Genomic DNA, 24,463 nt, shown 5'->3' with positions numbered 1-24,463 from the left:
TCTACTACTGCGTCTGTTTTATGTTCTTTATGGCAAACAAAAGCCCTGTTCTTTTCTTCCTGGGAATGCGAGTTCCTGACGGTCTCTTATCTTTGCACTCCCTACCATGTCTTGGCACTGTTCAGCTGGATGACTGGGAGGTCAAAGTGTAACAGGAAGAAAGGCGCTCTTGGCAGGGGCCTGACCTGCAGCTCTGGTGCACTGGGGGAGCTGGCAAGTTCACCAACATCTTCCTTCTCACACCACACCCCGTGTTTTGAGGAACCCTGGAGAGAGCCCACCTGTCCTGTTGCTGAACGTCCGGGAGAGATGCTGACACTAAGTGACCTGTGATCATCGTAAGCCTCTGATGGCCCCAGGTGCAGCCTCACTGTGGCAGCTCTCTGGCAAGCTCAGGAACTCTGCGCACTTGGCAGGACCGGGGCTGCCTGTCAGACAGGCTACACCCAGGGCAGGGCTGTGTGAAGCCCCACACCTCTCACCTGGATCAGTGGCTGGCGGAGGACTTTCATCTTCAGTGTGACAGACACACAGGTGGCCCGCAGAGGCCGGGCGGGTGGGGTGCCGCCCCACCCACAAGCTTCTCAAGACACAGACAAGGAGGCCAAGCTCACAATAATGTAAAACCATTTGTTTAATTCTAAGTCGAAATCACTTTCACCACAGTGAAAATTAGTGACTGGTCGAGGTGTGCCACTGTACATATTTCACCATTTTCTGCCTGTGGTCAGGAACCGGGTCTGGTCCTAGTCCACAAGGGTAGCAGGAGGCGGCTAGAGGCTGAGAACACGGGAAACACATGAAAGAGAGGGGCGCTGCCTTGGCAGAGGGGGAGCTGGTGAGCCTGTGGAGGGGTAGCGGAAGGGCTCCCTGTCGGCTCTCCTGCCCCAGCTCCTGGCGGAGGGTGAATGGGGACCTCTGAGGTTCAGAAGCAAAGGGTGTGGTCGGCCTGGCCTTGCTGGCAGGTTCCCAGGATGCCTCTGCTGGCAGAGCTCTCCTGGGCTCACCCTATTTCTTTAGAGTCCAAGCGATTCATCGTCCTATCCACAAGTCTTCTTGAATCTTCCTTCTGGAAACTCAGCTTTGCTGAGGCCATGTACCCCAAGTCTTCTCTCCCTCCTCTAGCTGGGGGCCGCTGCATTCAGGCAGTTGCACGCCCAACTCTCTCCACGGCAGAGGAACGCCAAGGGCCCTCTGCTGGGGACTTCCGGAAGGTGAGGAGAACAGCGCACCTGAGTGAGTGCCCAAGGTTGCCGAAGGCCCATCAGGCGCGCCGCAGGGCTGCGGTTTATTCCCACTCACGTGGATTCGGCAGCTGAACCACCAGCTCAACACTTTGTTTTGTCTCTTTAAACACTGAACTCTGGCACTGACAGGTGCAAAGGGGAAGGCGTGGGGGCTGCAGAGAGGGGAGGAGACTTCCCTCACCATCTTCAAGGGCTTGGTTTCCACAAACTAGAAACAGAGTCATATTGGGGGCGGGGGAGGAGCACTAAGTGTGGCTTTCTAGCATTTTGTGGCTCTTGCTGGGGTTAGCCAGGGGCAGTGTGGCTGGCGATGTTAGGAAGTCCATCTCTCGTCACCCTCGGGGTTCTGCAGGAGGTGGCTGGCAGAGGAGGAACAGCACAGCTCCACCAGGTGAACGGCCCTTACCTGCCAGGGCCCATACTACGTCAGTCAGATTTGGAACTGAGAAACAGATCAAGGGCTTGGGTTGGATGCTTTCCCCGGATTCCACGGAAGGAAGCCCACATCATCCCGCTGTGTGGAGGCTCCCAGGCCCTGCTGCCTGGCTTGCCCAATCAACAAGGCGGCTGCTCGGGAGGCCCAGGCTGCACAGGCTTCAGCCAAGCAGCTACACCAAGACCCGCTCACATGCTGCTCTCCCTCTTCGCGTGTCTTCACAAAGCACAACTCAGCCTCTGAGGATGGTGGTCTTGAACACGCGGCTGGGCTGAGCTGACAGAGCGCCGGTTTTCTCTGGGTGGGGCCCAGCTCTCACAGCCTCGAGGTCGGGCAGGGCTGCTCCTTGCTTGTTCCTGCAGAGCTCCAAAGCCCTGGCACCAGGTCTCTCCTAACACACAGCAGTCGGTCCCGGCGTCAGCGGCAGTCTAGGCCATGTGCCCTCTGCCAGGGGGAGTCAGGTGCACACAGGTTCGGCAGGAAAGCTGACGAGAGATCCGGAGGCCGCTCCAGCTGCTCTCTGGGGCTGAAGACACCAGGGCCGCTAAGAGATCTTTGCATCTCTGGTGACTTCATGAAATGACACCAGCTTCAGCTGCCACAATTAGGGTCTTCCTGGGACAGTAATTTCTTGAGTCTCTGCTGAGGAAGGGGTGCAGGGTTGGGGGTGGGGCAGTATGAGGAAAGAGAACAGAGCAGCACGGGAAGGGAGAACCCCCTCGGTATGAGAAGCCCCTCTGGCTTCTGAGGCCTCTATAAAGGGCGAAGAGATGCAAGTTTCCAGAAATACCATTTGGCTCATCCCTTGGTTTCGCAGGACTAAGCTCCGGTGAGATGGCACTCCGAGTGCCTCGACCCCACCTCCTCCCTGTGCAGTCAGGACCTGCTAAACTGGCTGGAACAGGATCTCACGGAGTCACTGGTGAGAGAGGACTCAGAGCCAAGGCCTGAGGTTACAGCAGGGTGTTTACAGCAGTGGTGACACTCGGGGATCCTTGACAACTCGTCTTGAGCTCCCAAGTTCTGAGGGAGAAGCGAGACTCCTTGATGTGTTACAACCCCCACTGATTGCAGGGGTCAGGATTAGCCAGGAAGCCAAACACCAGGAGTGAGGGTGGCACGTGACCAGTCCAGTGGCTCTGGACGGATGGATGCAGGCAGAGTCCAGCATTAGGCTATCAGGAGCCAGAACATGATCACCAGGGCCACAAACAGGAAGAGGCGTGACAAGAACTGCTCATCCACATACTGGGGCGTCCCAGGGACAGCTGGAGAGAGAGGAGGGAGGAGAGAGGCTGTCAGCACCACAGCTGTGCACACGGCCCACCTGGGCCAGAAACCGAGCGCCTCCATCTTCATGCATGCTAAAGACTGCCAAACCCCCAAGTAACAGCAGGCAAGGCAAAAATAAAAGGGACGGGGCTGGCGCTGTGGTTTAGTAGGCTAAGCCTCTGCCTGCAGCGCCAGCATCCCATATGGGCACCAGTTCGAGTCCCAGCTGCTCCACTTCTAATCCAGCCCTCTGTTATGACCTGGGAAAGCAGTAAAAAAGTCCTTGGGCCCCTGCACCTGTGTGGGAGACCCGGGAGGAGCCCCTGGCTCCTGGCTATGGATCTATGGATCATCCAGACGTTGCGGCCATCTGGGAAGTGAACCATTTAGATGGAAGACCCTTCTCTATGTCTCTCCCTCTCTCTCTAACTCTCCCTCTCAAATACAACAAATTTAAAAAATCTTAAAAAAAAAAAATACATGGGATAATGTAATGACAAGAACAAGGTCTCCAATTTACCCTTAAAGGGCATGGCCTGCACATGGGAAAACGAGTTGACTAACAGGAAACTCTAAAGGAAACAGTACAGGAAAAGCTACTGTTTATCAGGCACCCGCTGCATGCTGAGTGTTGCGTACACAGTACTGCTTGGTGGATACCATTACTCCCATTTCTCTTCAGCAGCCTTGGAAACACGGTAGGCCATGGCCTGCCCGAGAGCAGGAGGCTCCTGAGGCAGCAGCCAAGCTTGCCGGGGTGTGTGTGTGTGTGTGTGTGTGTGTGCACGTTGCCTCCAGAGCCCCCCTGTGCAGTGCCAGTGCCTCCCTTTCCCAAAAGAGAACTGGGGCCCAGGCAGGCAAAACGACTGCTCTCCCCCACCGCCTGGCACAGCCGTGGCAGTTGGGCTGAGAACCCTGGTCTATTCCTCTGTGCTCTGAGAAGAGCCATCGTTCTGAGCTCCCTGTCCTGACTCTGGGACAAGGAGAGGAAGATGATCTACATCCAGGATGGGCAAACTGTAGCACCCCTGCTGAGGGCAAACTCTGAGGGTGGCAGAGAAACAGGTTCAGAGCCCAGCCTGGCTGTGGAGTCTGTTTAATGGGGCGGCGGGGGTGGGGGGGCAGGGTGAGCCCCGGACCAGGTTAGAAGGCGGGTCCTGCTCCTGCACAGGGCACAGCAGAGCCTGGCCTTTGGGGTCTCCTTCCTGAGAATACCACGTGTGAACAGAGGAGAAACTTTGCAGGCAGATAAGGTGAGGAAGGGCAGTGGCAGCCGCCTCGGTGCTATGCTCAACTCCCCAGCTGGGGACGCTGATGGGCTCGTGCAGGTGGGCGTATCCACCCTCTGCCATGGGCCAGGAGCAGAGTGGGGCAGACAACCTGTGGGCCGACTCAGGAGCGGGTTCCTGGCCAGACCCTCCCTCTGGTCACTTCTGCATCCTGTCCTGTGCCCACGCACACGAGGCACTGGGGAATGCGAGTAGCTTCTCTCCTGGCCCCACAGTGAGGATCCTGGCTCAGCTGCCAGACAGCACTGCAGCCCAGGCTCCCGCCTCGCTGCCCGGCTCCGCGCCAAGTGCAGCTGCCACTCTCGAGCGGCCTGCCTGCCTGCCTATGTCGGTGCTGTCAGTACTGCTCGCTCGCGTTCCGGGATATGAAGAGATTACCCACGTAAGGACAGCTATCTGTAACTCACGTCTGTCAGACCGCAAGGAGCTTTCAAGTGGGATCATTAGGATATTCTCCTGATTTCTCAAGGGAACAGGGTCTTACCTGGAGGAGGTCGCCCATCATTTATGTTAAATGCTGTGGCAAAAATCCCAAAGGGAAATGCCCCAATTCCAAAAGACATCTGAAAGCCACCATCTCCAAATCCAAATCCTTGAAATCCCTGCGGAAGAAATGCAATTAAGAGGAGGAGAAAAACGTAGGCTGCTTCTGCACCTGCCAGATGGGGGACACCTTACATGTCACCTGTCGTGTGTCCCTCTGCAGCCTGTTTCCAAGAGGTGGACAGCGTTTCCACCCAGCTAGACCCCAAAGCAGAGGAACCTGGTGGCCTCTCTGCTTCTCTGGCCTTCATCCCCAGCTAAGGAGCAGGGAAAGGCCACAGCACTGGCTCCGACCCAGCGTGAAACACTCCGCGGACTCAAGCCAGAGTTCTTGGGCCTGAGGTTCTTTCCCAGCATCCCACTTTAGCCAGAAATTTCTGCACGCTTTCTAACAGCAGAATTGTCCATCATCCCCATGCCCAATTACAGGGCAGCAGCAAAACGAGCTATGCATTATCTGTTACAGCAAAAGTTAGAACCCCAATTAGCCAACAACGGAAGTCATGATCTAGATCTTAACATACTTTCAAAAGAACATGATGCTAACTTATGCGGCAACACAGAACTCTTGTGATCATCAGACAAGAGTCAACACCATGGTCACGAGCGCATGCTATCTGTAGGTAAGTAGGCAAGACACAGCTAAGTGTTTTTCCTTAAAAATAATTTAAAAAATTTTACAGCTGAAAATACTTTTTCTGACCACAAAAGTAATGATATATGCTTGTTATAAGAAATTCATGCATTATAGGATTGCTGAGAAAGACAGAGGTCTCTGAGTTAGACCCCCATCTCACAGTCACTTCCCTCAAGTCCACCTCCCCCCAAAAAACCCCCACTATCAGCAGATAAGCTATCATCCTCATTTTTTCTTATTTCTTTTCTTTCTTTTTTTAAGATTTATTTATTTAATTAAAAGGCAGAGTTAGAGAGGCGCGCGTGGGGGGGGGGGGTTCCTTCTATCTGCTAGTTCACTCCCCAAATGGCTGCAACGGGTAGAGCTGGGCCAGTTTGAAGCCAGGAGCCATGTAGGTGCAGGGGCCCAAGAACCTGGGCCATCTTCCACTGCTTTCCCAGACCATAGCAGAGAGCTGGATTAGAAGTAGAGCAGCCGGGACTGGAACTGGTGCCCATATGGGATACGGGCACTGCAGATGGTGGCTTTACCCGCTAAGGGACAGTGCTGGCCCCCCTCATTGTTTTCCATGTGCCGGTTTCAATGCTTTATCTTTCATATGAAAAGATTCAGTAAGGAAAATAATATTATGAACAAGAAGCTCCCTTTTTCTAAGTGTAAACTGTGCCACGCACCATTTACGTTCAGCACTGGGACACATGCATCATTTAATTCTTACATTTCTATAAAAGAATCATATAATTATATATTTGAATTATATATAAAAATTACATTTGCATTTTACAGATGGCCGAGGAGAAAATAACTTGATCATGGTGCAGAGTTTAAAGCTAAAACTGTCTATTTTATCTGAAAACTCATGCTTCTTAATTACTATGAACATCTTAGAAAACCTTTTTCTCTTCTCCTGCATCTCTGGCAAGATCTCTAGAGCAAATGATTTAAAAATAAATAAAGGGGCAGTTGGGACCTGTGTTGTGGCACAGCAGGTTAAGTTGCCACCTATGATCCCATACCAGAGCGCTGGTTTAAGTCCTGGTTATTCTACTTCTGATCCAGCTCTCTGCTAACGTGCCTGGCAAAGCAGCAGAAGATGGCCAAGTGCTTGGGACCCTGCCACTCACATAGGAAATGCAGATGGAGTTCTAGGCTCGTGGCTTGGGCCTAGTCCAGCCCTGGTCATTGTGGCCATTTGGGGAGTGAACCAGCAGATGGAAGATCTTTTTCTGTCTGTCTCTTCCTTTCTGTTACTCTTTCAAATAAATAAATCTTTTTTTTTTTTTTTTAAGGGGGATGGGGCAGTCATTTGTCACAGCGGTTAAGACCATATGAGAGTGCCTGGGCTCGAGCTCTGCTTCCAAGCTCAGCTTCCTGCTAATGCACGCCCTGGGATCTGGCTTCCCCTGTTGTGGGCATTTGGGGAGTAAACTAGCAGCTGTAAGATCTCTCCTTCCCTGCCTCTTTCTTTGCCTTTCAAATAAAATGAAAGAAAAAAATAAAAGGAAAAAAAGCCCTGAGGCAACTGCCCTCCCCAGAGTTGTGTGGCCTTCATTTGTAAGTTTTTTCGAGGTCACAAAAGTGGCTGTTCCCTGTCCCTGGCATCCAGCTGCCAGCTCTGTGCCAAGCAGCACCACCCATAAAGCCGGAACGCTGATCGAATCAGAGGGCAAACCTACGGGGAACGAAACAACCGGTTTCCACCTCTTCAGCACAGAAAGGCCTCCTCCTCTGACCCAGCATGGCTGAGTCTGAGGGCTCCTGGGACTGGCCTGCCTTACCCGGGAAGGTGTAACTGTTTCATCAGGAAGCACAGCGCTAGCAGTGAATCCCGAGGACTGACTGTCCACTCCCGTCTGCACCATCCCCCAAGTCCTCACTTCTGCCGGGTTCATGCTTCTGTGTGCAACAGGCATCACTAGAGGCTACAGGTGTGTGTGAACACTAGCAGCGGGCACTGCAGCCACTGGGGTCACAGCCCCTCGACCCCTTTCTGAGTTGCTAATGCTGTCAGGAACCAGAGCCCGAGGGGGCAGAAGGGGTGCTGCCTGGTGTTCAAGGACAGACACTGCAGAATCAGGCACATCTGGATTTCAGGTCTCTGTGGTCCTCAACGTCACTTCACCTATCTGGGCTTCAGTTTCCTCTTCCGCTACATGGGTTGAGGTGAGATTTAAAGGAGACCATGCATAGCAAGCGCTTGCCATGTAATGTTCTGCATATACCCATTCAACAACTGTTCACTGCTCACAAGTGAGCTAAAAGACCTTCAGTTCCCATCAAGACCTTTGACTCCTGGGGCCAGTGCTGTGGCATAGCAGGTAAAGCCACTGCCTGCAATGCTGGCATCTCACATGGGTACCAGTTCGAGTCCCGGCTGCTCCTCATCTGATCCAGCTCCCTGCTACGGCCTGGGAAAGCAGTAGAGACAGCCCAAGTCCTTGGGCCCCTGCATTTGCATGGGAGACCTGGAAGAAGCTCCTGGTTCCTGGCTTTGGATCAGTGCAGCTCCAGCCATTGAGGCCATCTAGGGAGTGAATCAGCGGATGGAAGACCTCTCTCTTTCTCTCTCTGCCTCTGCCTCTCTGTAACTCTGCCTTTTTTTTTTTTTGACAGGCAAAGTGGACAGTGAGAGAGAGAGACAGAGAGAAAGGTCTTCCTTTGCCGTTGGTTCACCTTCTAATGGCCGCTGTGGCTGGCGTGCTGCGGCCGGCGCACCGCGCTGATCCGATGACAGGAGCCAGGTACTTCTCCTGGTCTCCCATGGGGTGCAGGGCCCAAGCACTTGGGCCATCCTCCACTGCACTCCCGGGCCACAGCAGAGAGCTGGCCTGGAAGAGGGGCAACCGGGACAGAATCCGGCGCCCTGATCGGGACTAGAACCCGGTGTGCCGGCACCGCAAGGCGGAGGATTAGCCTACTGAGCCGCGGAGCCGGTGAACTCTGCCTTTCATATAAATAAATAATTTTTTTTTTTTGACAGGCAGAGTTAGACACTGAGAGAGAGAGAGAGAGACAGAGAGAAAGGTCTTCCTTCCATTGGTTCACCCCCTAAATGGCCACTACGGCCAGAAGACTGCAACCAGCATGCTGCGCTGATCCGAAGCCAGGAGCCAGGTGCTTCCTCCTGGTCTCCCAAGCGGGTGCAGGGCTCAAGCACTTGGGCCATCCTCCACTGCCTTCCCGGGCCACAGCAGAGAGCTGGCCTGGAAGAGGGGCAACCGGGACAGAATCCGGCGCCCTGACTGGGACTAGAACCCGGTGTGCCGGTGCCGCAGGCAGAGGATTAGCGCCAGCCAATAAATAAATCTTAAAAAACAACAAAAAAAAGACCTTTGACTCCTATTCCTGGGAACCTTAAATGAATGCACTAATTCAAATAAGAAAAAAGAAATGTATGCAAAGATTATCTCTAACATTAGTTTCTTAAATTTATTTCCTTGAAAGACATAATTACAGAGAGAGAGAGAGAGGCAGAGAGAGAGATCTTTTATCTGCTGATTCACTTCTCAAATGGCTGCAATGGCTGGGCTAGGCCAGGTCAAAGCCAGGAGCCAGGAAACCCATCCAGGTTTCCCACCAGGGTGGCAGGGGCCCAGGAACTTGGGCCATGCCACCTTCCACTGTTTCCCAGGTGCATTATTAGCAGGGAACTGGCTCAGAGGTGGAGAAGCCAGGATTGGTGCTCATAAGGAATGCCAGCATCGCAGAAAGTGGTTTAACACACTGTGCCAATACTGGCCCTTCTCTGTAGTATTATTCAAAAAATAAAATCCAGAAGCAACTAAAAGATCCTTCAAAAAGGAAAAATATCTAAATTATAATGCACAAAAATTCAATGGGATAAAAGGCAGCCTTTGAAAAATAATAGAGTGGGTGGGTGTTGCAGTGCCGTGGGTTAAACCAATCCTTAGGACACTTCATTCCACAATGCAGTGCCTGGTTCAAGTCCTGGCTACTCTGTGCTTCCAATCCAGCTTCCTGCTATGCCCCTGGGTGGCACCTAAAGTTAATCCTCTGTCTGCAGTGCCAGCATCTCATATAGGTACTGGTTCGAGCCCAGCTGCTTCTCTTCCAATCGAGCTCTCTGCTATGCCCTGGGAAAGCAGTAGAAGATGGCCCAAGTGCTTGGGCCCCTGCACCTGCATGGGAGACCTGGAAGAAGCTCCTGGCTCCTGGCGTCGGATTGGCACAGCTCTGGCAGTTGCAACCATTTGGGGAGTGAACCAGCGGATGGAAGCCCTCTCTCTCTGTCCCTCTTACTGTCTGTAACTCTGCCTCTCAAATAAATAAGTAAATAAATCTTTAAAAAAAAAAATAAAGAGAACATTTCAGAACATCATGGAAAACACTGCCAAAGTTAAATTTTAAGCAGCAGACAGAATTGTGGCTGCATAAATATACACAGGTACTTTTAAAAGTTGAGGGGAAATGGAATGAAAAGATAAGGTCATTTTGGTAAAAACCTTTTGAAATCCATGCAAAGTTTTCTCATAATACACATTTTCCGTGAACTTTCTGAAGATCCCCTGGTACAGACACAAGTAAGCAGATGAGAAGGCCATGGGGAATGAGCATATACCTGCTCTGGGATTCTGGCAGTCTGAGTAAATACTCTGCTTTTAAAATTTAACATTTTAACATGAAATTGGTGTTTTTAAGGATTAATATCTAATTTAAAGGTACATATTTTTGAGCAATGCATTCTAGTTCTATCAAAATGCGAATCTGCTAAAAAAAAGTGTTAAGTTCATCTACAATATTTTTAATACAGAAAAAATGAAGGAAATAGTTAAACAGCTAACAAAAGACTAGTTACGTAAATTAAGTCCACACGACTGAACACTAAAGACCCACTCAGTAAAATATTGCTGGCATGTAAGTCTCAAGTTGCGTGAGTACTGCTGAGCGTCTCCCACTCAGAATGTAAATGCCATTAGGGGTAGGGGTGCTTGTCATGTTCCTGGAAACATGACCACTGCTAGAATAGCCCTCAGCACGCAGAAGGCACTCAATATCTGTAGAATGAGTGAACTTTTTAAAAAGGGTTACAAAACAGGAGCCATGTGCTACAAAAAAATTGAAAATAAAAAATGGGAGGTGTTGTGGCTCACTAAAGTGAAGCTGTCACTTGGGACACTCACATCCCATACTGGCTACTCCGCTTCGAATCAGCTCCCTGGGAAGGCGGCAGATGATGGCTCCAGTGCCTGGGCCCTTGCAAACTACACTGGAGACCCAGATGGAATTCCGGGCTTCTGCTTCATCCTGACCCAGCTCTGGCTGTTGTAGCATGTAGGAAATAAACCGGCAGAGAAAAGATCTCTGTCTCTGCTGTCCTGCTTTTCAAGTTAATGAAAACAAGTAACATTTTTAAAGATTAAAAAAAAGTGTATTTACATCCCTAAAATCACAAATGTAAACAGATCTATAAAAATCTGTATGCTTATATATTTAATCATAAAAGAATGTAAGAGAAAATAGAGCAAATGTCCCTGGTGGTTATCCCTGGACGGCGGGATCCCACTTCTCCTTTCAGTATTTACACACTTTCCTTTCCTTTCATGAACAAGGAGAAAAAATGATAAGGCGAAGAGGGGAAACCTCTAAAGTCATGGGCTCATTTCTAGAAATTTCTCCTAGAATGTTTCTTACCCCTCTGTTCTCTGGCTCTGGTCTCTGTCCCTGAGGACGGGGAGGGGTCTTCTCTCTGAAACAGAAACGTTGTAAGGTAAGTTTACTACAAAATACTCTGCATTTCTGCTCATTGGAACTGGGAGCTCAAACAAGGTAAGGACCATGAACCTTATTCTCTGCCCAGCACATGAACTTACACTGAATTCAACCAAACACTAACTCTCCCGTCCACCTGCAATTGTTTTTCCCCAACTATTCAGAAAACCCGTGAGAAAGTCAGTCTGTTACAAGACAGCTGGCAGACGCACGACAGCCTACACCCAGAGCATCTGACGCAGACTGCTCTGAAGAGCGCCCAGACACCTTTCCTGGGACCGTATGATACTGGGCTCATGGATGTTAGGAACCCCTAATTCACACCGAGGCCAAGAGTGCTTGGCAGCAGAGCGGGCTGAGCTTCCGGCCTCTCTAGTCTGCCCGTTAGCTTCGCTATGCCTCTCGCTACTCCTGAACGAGTCCCCTTAAGCTATTCTTTTTGCCTCAGGGGTTTCGGCTTCTCTGATCACCCCCCCCCCCCGAAGGCAGGTGCTACCAATGCTGAGGCTGATGACATATGCGACTCTCGAGGTAGTCATTGTTTCAAGGGGGAGCAATACCATTCACAAAACGCTGTGGACAGGGACTTCCCTAATCCACTGAGGTGGGAGAATGGGTGCGAGCAACTCATGGATGGTGGGAAGAAACACAACTTCTAGGAGGAGGTGAGGGGGCCCAGGCAGGCCTGGGGGAGGCAGATGAGAGAGCAAGTGCAAAGCCTTACGAATGGGAAAGGGCAAGCCCCTTAGAGTGGACCAAGAGGTCTGGTGTACATGCGGGGTGGGGTGGGGTGGCAGAAGGTAAGAGACTCTTCTGGAGAGGCGTGGGTACCAGACCATGGAGGGCTTGGGCCTGCAGAATGCAGGACCCACCCACACCTCCATTTCTGGAAAAAAAGCCACCTGGACGCCCTGTTTGGTCCCCTCCATGCTAACACATGGCTGCTGCAGGAACCCGACTCCCTGCAGGCTCTATGGCTGCACGTCAGCCCCAGGTGGCACGAGGTGCTCTCTCTGCACCCTAGCAGCTGTGATGTCTCATGCGCTGCTGGCAGACGGCACTCAGTAGGTATCCGTACTGTGGCTTGGCAAGTGGCAACTTGGCTCCCTTCTAGACCAGAATGCCTCGGAACCGAAGGATCACCAAGCACCAGGCAAGGGTGGGGAGAAGCGGGTGCAAGAGGAACCCCAAATCCTCACCTGGGGTCCTGCTGTCCAGTGCTGCCCCTGCCGTAGAGCGGGATGACTTTGTCTCGGCTGATGCCAGCTTTGCAAACTGGACACACCTGTCGATTAGGTCTGGTCTCCAACCACTGCAAGCAGGAGAGAAAGAGGCATTAATGGCTCAGAGCCCATCACAGAATGGCCAGTCAGAGCCAGTGGGAAAACCACAAGGATCACAGACTTGGTGCAAAGAACACCTCGAGGAACCCGCGATTTCCTGCTCCTAGCACTCAATAAATATTTACTAGTGGTGAAATAAAAATTGCCTTTAAATGCCATCATAATTGAACAGGCTTCTTCATGCTTTGCTGCTCTCTAGGGGCTCCTAGCAATTCGGCGGCAGGAACCGCAAGCCTGGGGCTGTCAAGGGGCCGACGCATCCAGCCTCAGTTGAGGCTGCCAGAGTGGAAGGAACAAACCTTAAATCTCTAGCTTCCCCAGAGCCTCAACTGCATTACCTTGGCACTCATTTTTCGTTCTGTGATTTCTCATTTTTGTAGCACTTCTCAACAACTGTGTATCCTAAACATCAACATCGGGGCGTTAGCTGATCATTTTCTGGTGATTTACCAGATGCTAAAGGATAGATTCTCATCATTCTCTAAATTTGATTTTTCAAAATGCACTCTCATCAATTTTTGCATTTAATTAAGATTTTAAAAAAACCTCAGAATTCTAAGTATTTTTTAGGCCTTTTCACTAGTTTGATAAAGACATGTTACCTGCTGTGTCTTTGTTAAATAATTCTGTATGTAGATTTTTGTCAACATTTATTTTACAACGTAGAATACAAATAGATTATGCCTTGAGATCCAATGATAAAGGGAACTCTAGGACTACAGAGCTGTGGACACTACAGCATTTAGTGATTTTATAGCCCACTTTATTGAACTTGTTGTCGCCAGTTATTCTTCCGGAACTCCTAGCTAGCATGCTACCAGGGGCTGCTGGGGCCAGAGTGTACAGCCCTGTCCCTCCCTCCTTCCTCCCACCCAGGCTAGAACTTGACCTCCTCCACATTCCTACGCCACACACACATGGCGCTCTGCTGCTGACAACCTTGGAGGTGGTCATTGGCAGTGGTTCTTCACAGCCATTCGTGAATGCCAGGCCCAAGTCTAGCGCACAAAGCAATCTTGCTGAACGTGAACTGGTTCTCCTAACAGTCTAAAGCTGGGAAAACAGACTTTTCCTCTTCTTCACAAAAGCTCTGTTGATACTAAAAAGTTTTCCCCTTCCTAACATATTCAAGACCTTTAAGGATGGGAGGAGGGGCAGCACTGCAGCATAGTGGGTAAAGCCGCTGCCTGCAGTGCTGGCATCCCATGTGGGTGCCGGTTCCAATCCAGCTCTCTGCTATGGCCTGGGAAAGCATTAGAAGAAGGCACAAGCCCTTGTGGCCCCTGCACCTGTGTGGGAGACCCAGAAGAAACTCCTGGCTCCTGGCTTCAGATCTGCCCAGCTCTGGCCATTGAGGCCATCTGGGGAGTGAACCAGTGGATGAAGACCTCTCTCTCTCTCTGCCTCTGCTTCTCTGTAGCTCGCCTTTCAAATAAATAAATAAATAAATAAATAAATAAAATTTTTTGTTGACAGGCAGAGTGGACAGTGAGAGAGAGAGAGACAGAGAGAAAGGTCTTCCTTTTCCATTGGTTCACCCCGCAATGGCCGCTGCAGCGGGCACACTGTGGCCAGTGCACTGCACTGATCCGAAGCCAGGAGCCAGGTGCTTCTCATGGTTTCCCATGCGGGTGCAGGGCCCAAGGACCTGGGCCATCTTCCACTGCACTCCCGGGCCACAGCAGAGAGCTGGCCTGGAAGAGGGGCAACCGGGACAGAATCCGGTACCCCGACCAGAACTAGAATCTGGGGTGCCGGCGCCCTAGGCAGAGGATTAGCCTAGTGAGCCATGGTGCCAGCGTAAATAAATCTTTAGAAAGAAAAAAAGGATGGGGGTATACTGCTGATATGATAGGGGGTGCCTCTTCTAGAGGCAGAATCTCAAAACTGAAAAAGGACCTCATATATAAAATCCAACCCAACTTACAAATGAGGATTGAAATCCAAACAAGTGAAAACTGGTGGCAGAGCTGGGACCATCTCGGGTTTACGCTAACCCTTTACTTCATCAAGTCCCTGTTGGGGGACAGGTGTGTAAAGAGGGCTGGGGGGTGGTGAGCAAGCAAATGAGCCCACAAGCAGGGGACATTGCAGCGTCTGACAGCAGTCTCCAGAGACCAGGGCCGCCTTGTGCAACCACAGCTGATGAAAGACAAAGTAAAATGAAATGCATCTTACCTGATGTAAACATGGCCAACTGCAGGAGTCCCGAGGGCAACAGTCATTAAGGAGAAGAGAGAAGGGGAAAGGAAGAAAAATGCTTTCATTAGTAGAAACACTTGACAGGTGGGAGCAGCAGAACCTGGAAGGAGAACAGGAGAAAACCGGGCTATGCCATCCCATGGAGGTATCCGAGAACAGGAAAGGCTGGGCTACAATCTGGTCTCCACATCCGGGGTTCTACTACACGTGAAGATGCTCAGGGCCTGGACCACCCAGACCCAATTCCCCTACAAGTTAACCTTGGAGAAGTTACAACCTCTGAAGGAATCCAATAAAAGCTAAGGACCCTCTGCAGAAGAACTCAGGGACATTCTCACGTGTGCGCACACACGGACACTCTGACAGCCACCTGCAGTGGGCTCACAGCTCTCAGGCTCCCGGAGCTGGGTGGACTCCCAGGTGGTTGAACAAAACCTTGAGAGCTCTGCTGGCTGGAAGCAGCCTCCAAGTTCAGCTCTACTCAGAAAACACCTGTGAGTAATGGAAAGGTTGGAGATGCTACCTGGCAGAACAGGCCACCTTCTTAGCGAGTTGCTACCCAACCTCGCATCCTTCAAAAGAGGGAAATGTGGCTAAGAAACATGAAATAACTTGCACCAGGACTAACAACTACGTCTCTGGACTTCCAGTTCAATGCGCTTTTTATTGCCCAGCACTGTACGCAAAAAGTGACATGAATTCATTCTCTCTCATTCATTTCTTTAAGAGGTATCTATTACAAACCCACTAGGTGCCCGAGCAACGGAAGATGCACACACGGCTTCTGCACCTCACACATCATGTGTCTGCTACAGCCGAGTTCACCCTGGACTCAGGATAGTTCCTTTTTCAATTTCAGAACCAGGTTAGCTTCACAAAACAGTCCCACAGTCTCCCAGGACATAACAGAAGCCTCATCTCTAGCTCCAGCATTAATCATGTGACCCCATTCTGAACTGAGTGGAGGGTCTCTGTCACAGATCTCCCCTGGCAGCTTCCCTCTAAGGTTGTGGGGGGAGGGGGCATCTAGCTGGTGGTTAAGATGCCCACATGCCATATCTGATTACCTGGGGTCAATACTGGGCTCTAATGCAAACCTTGGAAGGCAATGGTGATGGCTCAAATAACTGGGTTCTGGCCACTCACATGGGAGACAGGACTGAGTTCCTGGTTCCCAGCTTTGGCCTCTCGCCTGGGGCCCCCACAAGCAAATAAAATAAATTTTTTATTTTTATTATTATTTTTTTTATTTTTTTATTTTTTATTTTTTGACAGGCAGAGTGGATAGTGAGAGAGAGAGACAGAGAGAAAGGTCTTCCTTTGCCGTTGGTTCACCCTCCAATGGCTGCCGCGGCCGGCGCGCTGCGGCCGGCGCACCGCGCTGATCCGATGGCAGGAGCCAGGAGCCAGGTGCTTTTCCTGGTCTCCCATGGGGTGCAGGGCCCAAGCACCTGGGCCATCCTCCACTGCACTCCCTGGCCACAGCAGAGGGCTGGCCTGGAAGAGGGGCAACCGGGACAGAATCCGGCGCCCCGACCGGGACTAGAACCCGGTGTGCCGGCGCCGCTAGGCGGAGGATTAGCCTATTGAGCCGCGGCGCCGGCCAAATAAAATAAATTTTAAATAAATAAATGCAAAGGCTGTGGGAGAGAAATGGAGGTGACTGAATGACCCTTAGGAGAAAGTCTGGGGTTTTAAGAACGATGGGGATTCCTATTTATTAAGGAATTACTGAGCAGGAAGAACGGGCCATCAAAGGAGGTACCTTTCTCTGAAGGGAGGAGAGAACTTCTGCTTTGCTTATGGCCTGGTCTAAATAAGGTCGGAGTTTGTAGACTCAAAAGGCTTCCATAGCCTTGGCAGCTCATGATAAGAGCCTCGGGTGATTACTGACGTCATAAATAAGAGTGTCGATTGTTAAATCAACAGGAGTCACTGTGCACTTGCTCCCCACGTAGGACCTCTGTCCTTAATGTGTTGTACTATGAGAATTAACGGTAAAACTTGTTTTCCAACAGTACTTTATATTTTGTGTGTCTGTGCGGGTGCAAACTGTTGAAATCTTTACTTAGTATATACTAAGTTGATCTTTTGTATAAAAAGATAATTAAAAATGAATCTTAATGAAGAATGCGATGGGAGAGGGAGTAGGAGATGGGATGGTTTGCAGGTGGGAGGGTGGTTATGGGGGGGAAAAACTGTTATAATCCAAAAGTTGTACTTTCGAAATTTATTTATTTATTTGACAGGCAGAGTGGACAGTGAGAGAGAGAGAGGGAGAAAGGTCTTCCTTTGCCGTTGGTTCATCCCCCAATGGCCACTGCGGCTGGCGCGCTGCGGCCAGCACACCGCACTGATCCGAAGCCAGGAGCCAGGTGCTTCCTCCTGGTCTCCCAAGCGGGTGCAGGGCTCAAGCACTTGGGCCATCCTCCACTGCCTTCCCAGGCCACAGCAGAGAGCTGGCCTGGAAGAGGAGCAACCGGAACAGAATCCGGCGCCCCAACCGGGACGAGAACCCGGGGTGCTGGCGCCACAGGTGGAGGATTAGCCTACTGAACCGCGGCGCCAGCCTCAAAATTTATATTTATTAAATAAAAGTTTTCTAAAAAGAAATTACTAGGGCCAGCATTGCAGTGCCGGCATCCCATGTGAGCACCAGTTCAGGTCCCGGCTGCTCCGCTTCTGATCCAGCTGTTATGGCCTGGGAAAGCAGCGGAAGATGACCCAAATGCTTGGGCCCCTGCACCCACATAGGAGACCTCGAAGAAGTTCCTGGCTCCTAGCTTCATATCGGCACAGCTCCGGCCATTTTAGCCAATTGGGGAGTAAACAAGTGGATGGAAGACTTCTTGCTCTCTGCCCCTCCTTCTCTCTCTGTGTAACTCTAAACTTTCAAATAAATAAATAAATCTTAAAAAAAAAAAAAAAAAAAAAAGAAGAAGAGGAGGAAGAAAAAAGAAATTACTGTGTGGGACGGACGCTGAGGCGTAGTGGGCTAAGTCTCCGCCTACGGTGCCGGCATCCCATATGGGCACTGATTCTAGTCCCAGCTGCTCCTCTTCTGATCCAGCTCTCTCCTATAGCCTGAGAAAGCAGTAGAAGATGGCCCAAGTGCCTGGGCCCCTGCACCCATGTGGGAGACCTGGAGGAAGCTCCTAGCTCCTGGCTTTGGATCCACCTAGCCCCAGCTGTTGCGGCTGTTTGGGGAGTGAACCAGCAGATGGAAGACCTTTCTCTCTGTCTCTCTCTGTCTGTAACTCTGCCTCTCAAATAAATAAAATATTAAAAAAAAAATTACTGTGTGGCTGAATAGCTCGTCATTGATTAACATCATTCGATGGTGTCATTAACCTACAGGGGGTGCAATTATCTCCACTTTACAGATGAGGAAATTGAAGAGAAGCTAGCAGATTTGCCCACCACCAGGCTGGAAGCATCCTGTTTTTAGAATCTGTGTTCTTTCCAATGGTAGTCTGCCTCTTACTTAACTCTGCCACTCTTTCCAACTCCTGGTTTTATGATTCCCTGACACAGCTCCAATTCCTTCCTCCCTCCCTCCCTCCCTCCCTCCCTCCCTTCCTTCCTTTCTTTTTAGATTTATTTATTTATTTGAAATGCAGAGTTAGAGAGAGGCAGAGGCAGAGAGAGAGAGTGAGAGGTCTTCCATCTGCTGGTTCACTCCCCAGATGGCCGCAACAGCCAGAGCTGTGCCCATCCGAAGCCAGGAGCCTCTTCCGGGTCTCCTATGCGGGTGCAGGGGCCCAGGCACTTGGGCCATCTTCTACTGTTTTTCCAGGCCATAGCACAGATTTGGATCAGAAGTGGAGCAGCTGGGTCTCAAACCGGTGCTGCACTGCAGGCAATGGCTTTACCTGCTACACCACAGCACTGGCCCTATATCTCCAATTTCTAAGAAAAGAGTGATCACAACTGTTTCTACAAAAAACCATGATTAGGGCAAGAGTTTGGAGAAAAAAAGAAATCTGTCCCATTTTATTCATTCACCAATAAATTTATCTTTACACTGTTGGCAATTTAAACTCTCTTAAATACTGCTTAAATGACCCTTTCTTCACAGCACTTCCCTGATCAAAAATACTCATTAACTCTATGTTCTCTCAGTCAAATCTGGGTTTGATAATCTGGCCCAACTCTCACACAACCATTCTTATTTCCCAACACTCCTCGCCTCCCATCCAGGGTGCTGTGAGAGGTATATAGTAGGCTCTGGATCTCATATGAATTCAACAGCCCACAAGCCTGTCCTTAGAAATTGCTTGCCTTAGGGTTGCACACATCCTTTGCCTCAACAGGCATTTTCCTATTTACCCAAATTTACCCTTTCAAGGATCAGCTCAAAATGTCAACAGAAAAAAACAGAACTCAGTATTCACCCAGGGTCTCCAAGCCAGGAGGCACTTCTATAACCACTGGGGTTGCAATGGACACTGTCACTACTACTTCATTTTGAGATACACTGATATATATATAAAATACAGTAAGGGGCCAGCGCTGTTGTATAGCATGTAAAGCCGCTGCCTGCAGTGCTGGCATCCCATATGGGTGCCGGTTCGAGACCCGGTTGCTCTACTTCCAATCCAGCTCTCTGCTATAGCCTGGGAAAGCAGTAGAAGATGGCCCAAGTGCTTGGGCCCCTGTACCCGCATGGGAGACCCAGAAGAAGCTCCTGGCTCCTGACTATCGATCAGCCCAGCTCTGGCTGCTGCAGCCATTTGGGGAGTGAACCAGCAGATGGATGACTCTCTGCCTCTGCCTCTCTGTAACTGCCTTTCAAATAAATATTTAAAAAAAAAAAAAAAAAAACAGCTACAGTAACAATTACTATGGGTATTGCTGACACAGTATTTTCTCCATGCTATGTGTTCCTCTAAGCCTTTTACATATTTCAAGTCTTTTAATACTCATAAACAGTTGAGTAAAATTAGGGAGAGTGCATGTAAGCATCTTGCCCAAGTTCATCCACAGGAAAGTGGCAGAGCCACGATTCAGAAGGAGACATCTTCTGAATTATGGCATACAGTCCTTGCTCATAACTACCATGCCACACTGCTATAGGCTAAGCAAGCAAAGTACAGGTAGCAGGTGCTCACAAAATGGTGAGTGTTGTGGCGTAGCAGCTTAAGCTGCTGCCTGTGATGCCGCCACCCATATGGGTGCTGGTGCGTGTCCCAACTGCCCCACTTCTGATCCAGCCCTCTGTTACCGTGCCCGGGGAAAGCAGTGGAAGATAGCCCAAGTGCTTGGGCCCCTGTCACATGGGTGACTCAGGTGTCTTCAGCCTGGCCCCAGTGCTGGCTGTTGCGTTCATCTGGGGAGTGAACCAGCGGATGTTAGATCTCTCTGTCTCTCCCTCTTACTCTGTTAACTCTACCTTTCAAATAAATCAATCTTTTTTTTTTTTTTGGACAGGCAGAGTTAGACAGTGAGAGAGAGAGACAGAGAGAGAGTAATAGACAGTGAGAAAGAGACAGAGAAAAAGGTCTTCCTTCCGTTGGTTCACTCCCCTAATGGCTGCCATGGCCGGCACGGTGCCGATCCGAAGCCAGGAGCTGGGTACTTCCTCCCCGTCTCCCATATGGGTGCAGGGACCCAAGCACTTGGGCCATCCTCCACTGCCCTCCTGGGCCTCAGCAGAGAGCTGGACTGGAAGAGGAGCAACTGGGACTAGTAACCAGCGCCCCAACCAGGACTAGAACCCGGGGTGCCAGTGCCGCAGGCGGAGGATTAGCCAAGTGAGCCACAGCACCGGCCTAAATCAATCTTTTTTAAGAAGGTTGTGAGTGTCATTACTCTAGAAAGGAGAAGGAGCATGATCTGCCCAAGGTCATCTAGCTCAGCAGCAGGCCCTGTGGGGTCCGAGTCTAACAGGACCCAAAATGGGCGGGAGGTCTTCTGCTCCAAGGCTTCCAGGGCTACCAGCCCCCCAAACGCAGCACCATGTTTTCTGGGGCAGCGGGTACTGACCAGAAGAGGTGGCCACACAGGCTGATGACGGCATCCTTGGCTGTGTCCAGGCAGATGTTGCACTCGAAGGTGCTGTCCTGCCCTCCGCTTTCCCCAGCGCCGTTGCTGCTCCCACTGGGGCCCCCTGCGCTGGAGTTCTCAGGGGATGCAGAGGCCGACGGCCCCTTGCTCGCCATCCTTGGCTGTCAGCAAAGTTTTTGGTGAAGATTCTGCCAGGGAAATCCTGAAAGGCAGAGAGCCCTTGGTTACCCACTTCTGCAGCCCACACCCCCTGCCTTCCATGCCAAACCACCCCCGTCCAACACGTCTTCTCTCAACTCCAGTCTCCGGCTGTGCCTGCGGCCCTGGGTAGACTTCCAAGGGTCTGCAAAGGACAACAGTTGTGGGACACTACCCAAAGGGCAACGACTCCGAAACTTCCCATGAACATGGCCCCGAATACACTACACAAATATATCAACCGCACATATACGTCAACAAGTTAACGGAAAAATACGAAAAGCTTATTTGAGTGCAGTAAAGTTTCTGAAATACGTGCAGCTTACTAATATATGCACTTTCAGGAGCCTTTTGAAGACCCCTGTACAAAAACCCTGCAGATGGCCTTCCACAGGAACCAGGACCCTGTCTGAGTTATCTTCACATGCTCCTCTGAGAACCCAGGTGATAAATATATGTTCAATTCCACGGAAAGTTCAGGCTGTCCTCTAATTGTGGACAGCCTCCAATACTAGCAATGAACTCTGCTCAGGCAGGAGGGCTGTGACTGGCACGTGCCAGACTATGAAGACATGCCTGTAGCGGTGAAAACCGAGGAGGTTACTAGGAAGGACCAGAAGGCTCATCCGGTCCAGTGTTTTTCACACTGTGATCTTTTTCACTGTCTTTTCTGCCACGTTGGAATATCACCTACATTATTTCGTCTAAATCTATCCACATTTTGTTTTAAGCTTCAATACATTTAAAGAAGAGGCTTATATCATTGTAATGGATAGAAATTAAATGGAAAACCAGTACTACCTCTACCATAAGTGGAAAACAAGGATTAATGTAACAAGGAAAAGCTATTTATCCTCACACCACCTGAAGTATCTGGCACGCTCATAATCTGCTTCGGGAAATCCTGCTCTGGCCCAGCCTCTTTTGGAAACTGCAGCCTGAGCTACCTTGGCTGGCTGACTCATGCGGAGCTGAACCACATTTGTATTCAAGCCACTGTACCACCACAGACCAGCTGACCGCCAAAGGCTGCTAGAGAGAGACCACTGTTGACCACCACCTCCAAGTTGAAGAACCCAGCCAGGAGCTGACCAAGACCAAGGGATGCTCAAAATTCTGGGTGCACATGAAGGATCCTCAGCTGGTCCCCTCAACATCCCAGAAATTCTAAGAAAGCAATGTTGGCTGCCATCGTTAGAGAACTGAGGCCTGAATGCTGGCCTCAGCGGAGCCTCCAGCTTGCCAGGTGGTTTGGGGACCTCCCCTTCCCACCCCCGGCCACCTTTTCCTGATCTGTAAAATGAGGCATTAGACTCCCTGGTCTCCGGGGTGCCCCCGCCAGCCCCTTGACTGTGCTGCTCCACATCTTCTCGCCTCCGCAGGTCTAGGACTCACCACTGGAGCACCTGAAGGCCACCTTGATGTCAGCTCCCAGAGTGCAGGGGGTAGGGACCAACGAGCTGCAGCCCTTGCAGACCTGGAAGCTGCCTTCCCTTCCCGCGGTAGACGAGAGCACTGCACTCAGGAACCTGCCTCAGCAAAGCAGCAGCTCGCCGCCTGGAGCAGGGAGAGGAGGCCGGCTCGCCGCCACTTTTTCACGCAGTTACATCATTTTACATGATGTCCCAGAAGGGCAGCAGGTTGCTGGCAGCACCGGTGCCTTGCAGGCCTTGGCTCCAAGACCTCCTCCCCGACCCTACGCTTCCCCTCTCCAACACATCTGCTCTCCACACCTTGGGGTGCAGTCTGTTTTGGGGGGGCCACACTGTGGCCTTTCCTTATCATTCCTGCTCAAGGAGCCTAGGAACCAACCCATTTGAGTGTCCTTGTTTAAAAAGATTTTTTAAAATTAAGAACTATGTATCCAGGTTCACTGATCAATCTTAACAACGCCTCTGACATGATGCAATAAGAAGTACACAGCACCACCAATGAAGCATTTGTATCTCACAATGTAGACCCCGATCACGCATCTAAAGTAAATGACCTATTTATAGAAAGTACACACATGTGTTAACTGCAGGGGAGGCCACTGTGGCTCAGCAGGTTAACTGGCTGCTTGTGAAGCCAGCATCCCACATCAGAGTGCTGGTTCGAGTCCCGGCTGCTCTGCTTCTGACCAAGCTCCCTGCCTATGCTCCTATGAAGGCAGCAGATGATGGCCCAAGCACTCGGGCCCCTGCCACCCACGTGGGAAACAGATGAGAGTTTCTGGTTCCTGGCTTCTTCCTGGCCCAGGCCTGGCCATCATGGCCATTTGCGGAGTGAACCAGGTGAAGCAGCGGATGGAAGCCCACTTTTTCCCCGCGACCACTCCTCTGTAATTCTTTCAAACAAATAAATCAATCTCAAACACACACACACACACTGTGTGTGTGCATACTCCATGACGATATAATCAGCCAAATCCAGAATGTGAAAGTTTCTACAGGAAAAATTACATTTCTCCAAAAATAAACAGCATGGGTGAAGCTCAGAGATAGAGGTTGAGAAATAAGACATCCTAACAATTTTCAGTGTGTGGATCTCACTGGAATCAGATTCAAACAAATTAATTATGAAAGACAGTCAGCCTGGGTATTAGTCAATTTCACAGGATCGTTAACTTTGTTGAGTATGATAACAGTATTTTTATTAAAAAAATTCTCATCTGCTAGAGATACACACTTAAGTATCTGTGAAGGAATAATAACATGTTGGGGATCTGCTTTAGAATACTCTAGGAGGGGCGGCGCTGTGGCTCACTAGGCTAATCCTCCGCCTGCGGCGCCGGCACCCCAGGTTCTAGTCCCGGTTGGGGCGCCAGATTCTGTTCCGATGGCTCCTCTTCCAGTCCAGCTCTCTGCTGTGGCCCGGGAAGGCAGTGGAGGATGGCCCAAGTGTTTGGGCCCTGCACCCGCATGGAAGACCAGGAGGAAGCACCTGGCTCCTGGCTTTGGATCGGCGCAGCACCGGCCGTAGTTGCCACTTGAGGGGTGAACCAACGGAAAAAGGAAGACCTTTCTCTCTGTCTCTCTCACAGTCTAACTCTGCCTGTCAAAAAAAAATAATAAATTAAAAATACTCTAGGAGGAAAAATACAGTGGAGAGAAAAGATGAAACAAGAATAAAGAAGTGATTGTTAGGGTGGCACTGTGGTGTAGTAGGTTAGGTAACCACCTGTGGTACTGGTATCCCATGGGGCACTGGTTCATGTCCTGGCTGCTCCTCTTCCGACCCAGCTCCCTGCTGATGTGTCTGGGAAAGCAGAGGAAGATGGCGCAAGAGCTTGGGCCCATGCACGCACACTGGAGACCTGGAAGAAGCTCCTGCTCCTGGCTTCAGACTGGCTCAGCTCCAGCTATTGAGGCCATTTGGGGAGTGAACCAGCAGATGGAAAACCTTTCTCTCTCTCTCTCTGTAACTTTGCCTCTCAAATAAATAAATCTTAAAAAAAAAAACAACTGATTGTTGGGGCTGGATGATGAATGGGGGCCAACTATATTGTCTATTCTTATGTTTGGAAAATCCCATAATAAGTGGTATCCTCCTTAAAAAGTCCAAGTTGTATAAGAGAATGT

At 50.5% G+C, this 24,463-nt stretch overlaps 1 protein-coding gene across 3 annotated transcripts in view; it reads right to left on the bottom strand.

The window, feature by feature from the left end:
• Positions 1-616: 616 nt before the first annotated feature.
• Positions 617-24,463, bottom strand: part of RNF185 (ring finger protein 185) — a 46,401-nt gene continuing 22,554 nt past the window's right edge. For all 3 annotated transcript variants that reach the window (XM_008272146.4, XM_008272147.4, XM_070065839.1), the window contains exons 2-7: positions 20,685-20,907; positions 14,676-14,694; positions 12,354-12,466; positions 11,077-11,131; positions 4,729-4,846; positions 617-2,951 (exon numbers count right to left, since the gene is read on the bottom strand). In XM_008272146.4, the coding sequence (XP_008270368.1) occupies positions 2,854-2,951; positions 4,729-4,846; positions 11,077-11,131; positions 12,354-12,466; positions 14,676-14,694; positions 20,685-20,860 (579 nt within the window). In that variant the 5' untranslated portion in view covers positions 20,861-20,907 and the 3' untranslated portion in view covers positions 617-2,853. The remainder of the gene's footprint in view (positions 2,952-4,728; positions 4,847-11,076; positions 11,132-12,353; positions 12,467-14,675; positions 14,695-20,684; positions 20,908-24,463) is intronic.

Source organism: Oryctolagus cuniculus, chromosome 21 (genome assembly GCF_964237555.1).
Source record: "Oryctolagus cuniculus chromosome 21, mOryCun1.1, whole genome shotgun sequence".
NCBI lineage: Eukaryota > Metazoa > Chordata > Mammalia > Lagomorpha > Leporidae > Oryctolagus > Oryctolagus cuniculus.
The sequence above is the reverse complement of the archived record's forward strand: the minus strand, read 5'-3'. Positions and strand labels throughout refer to the sequence as shown.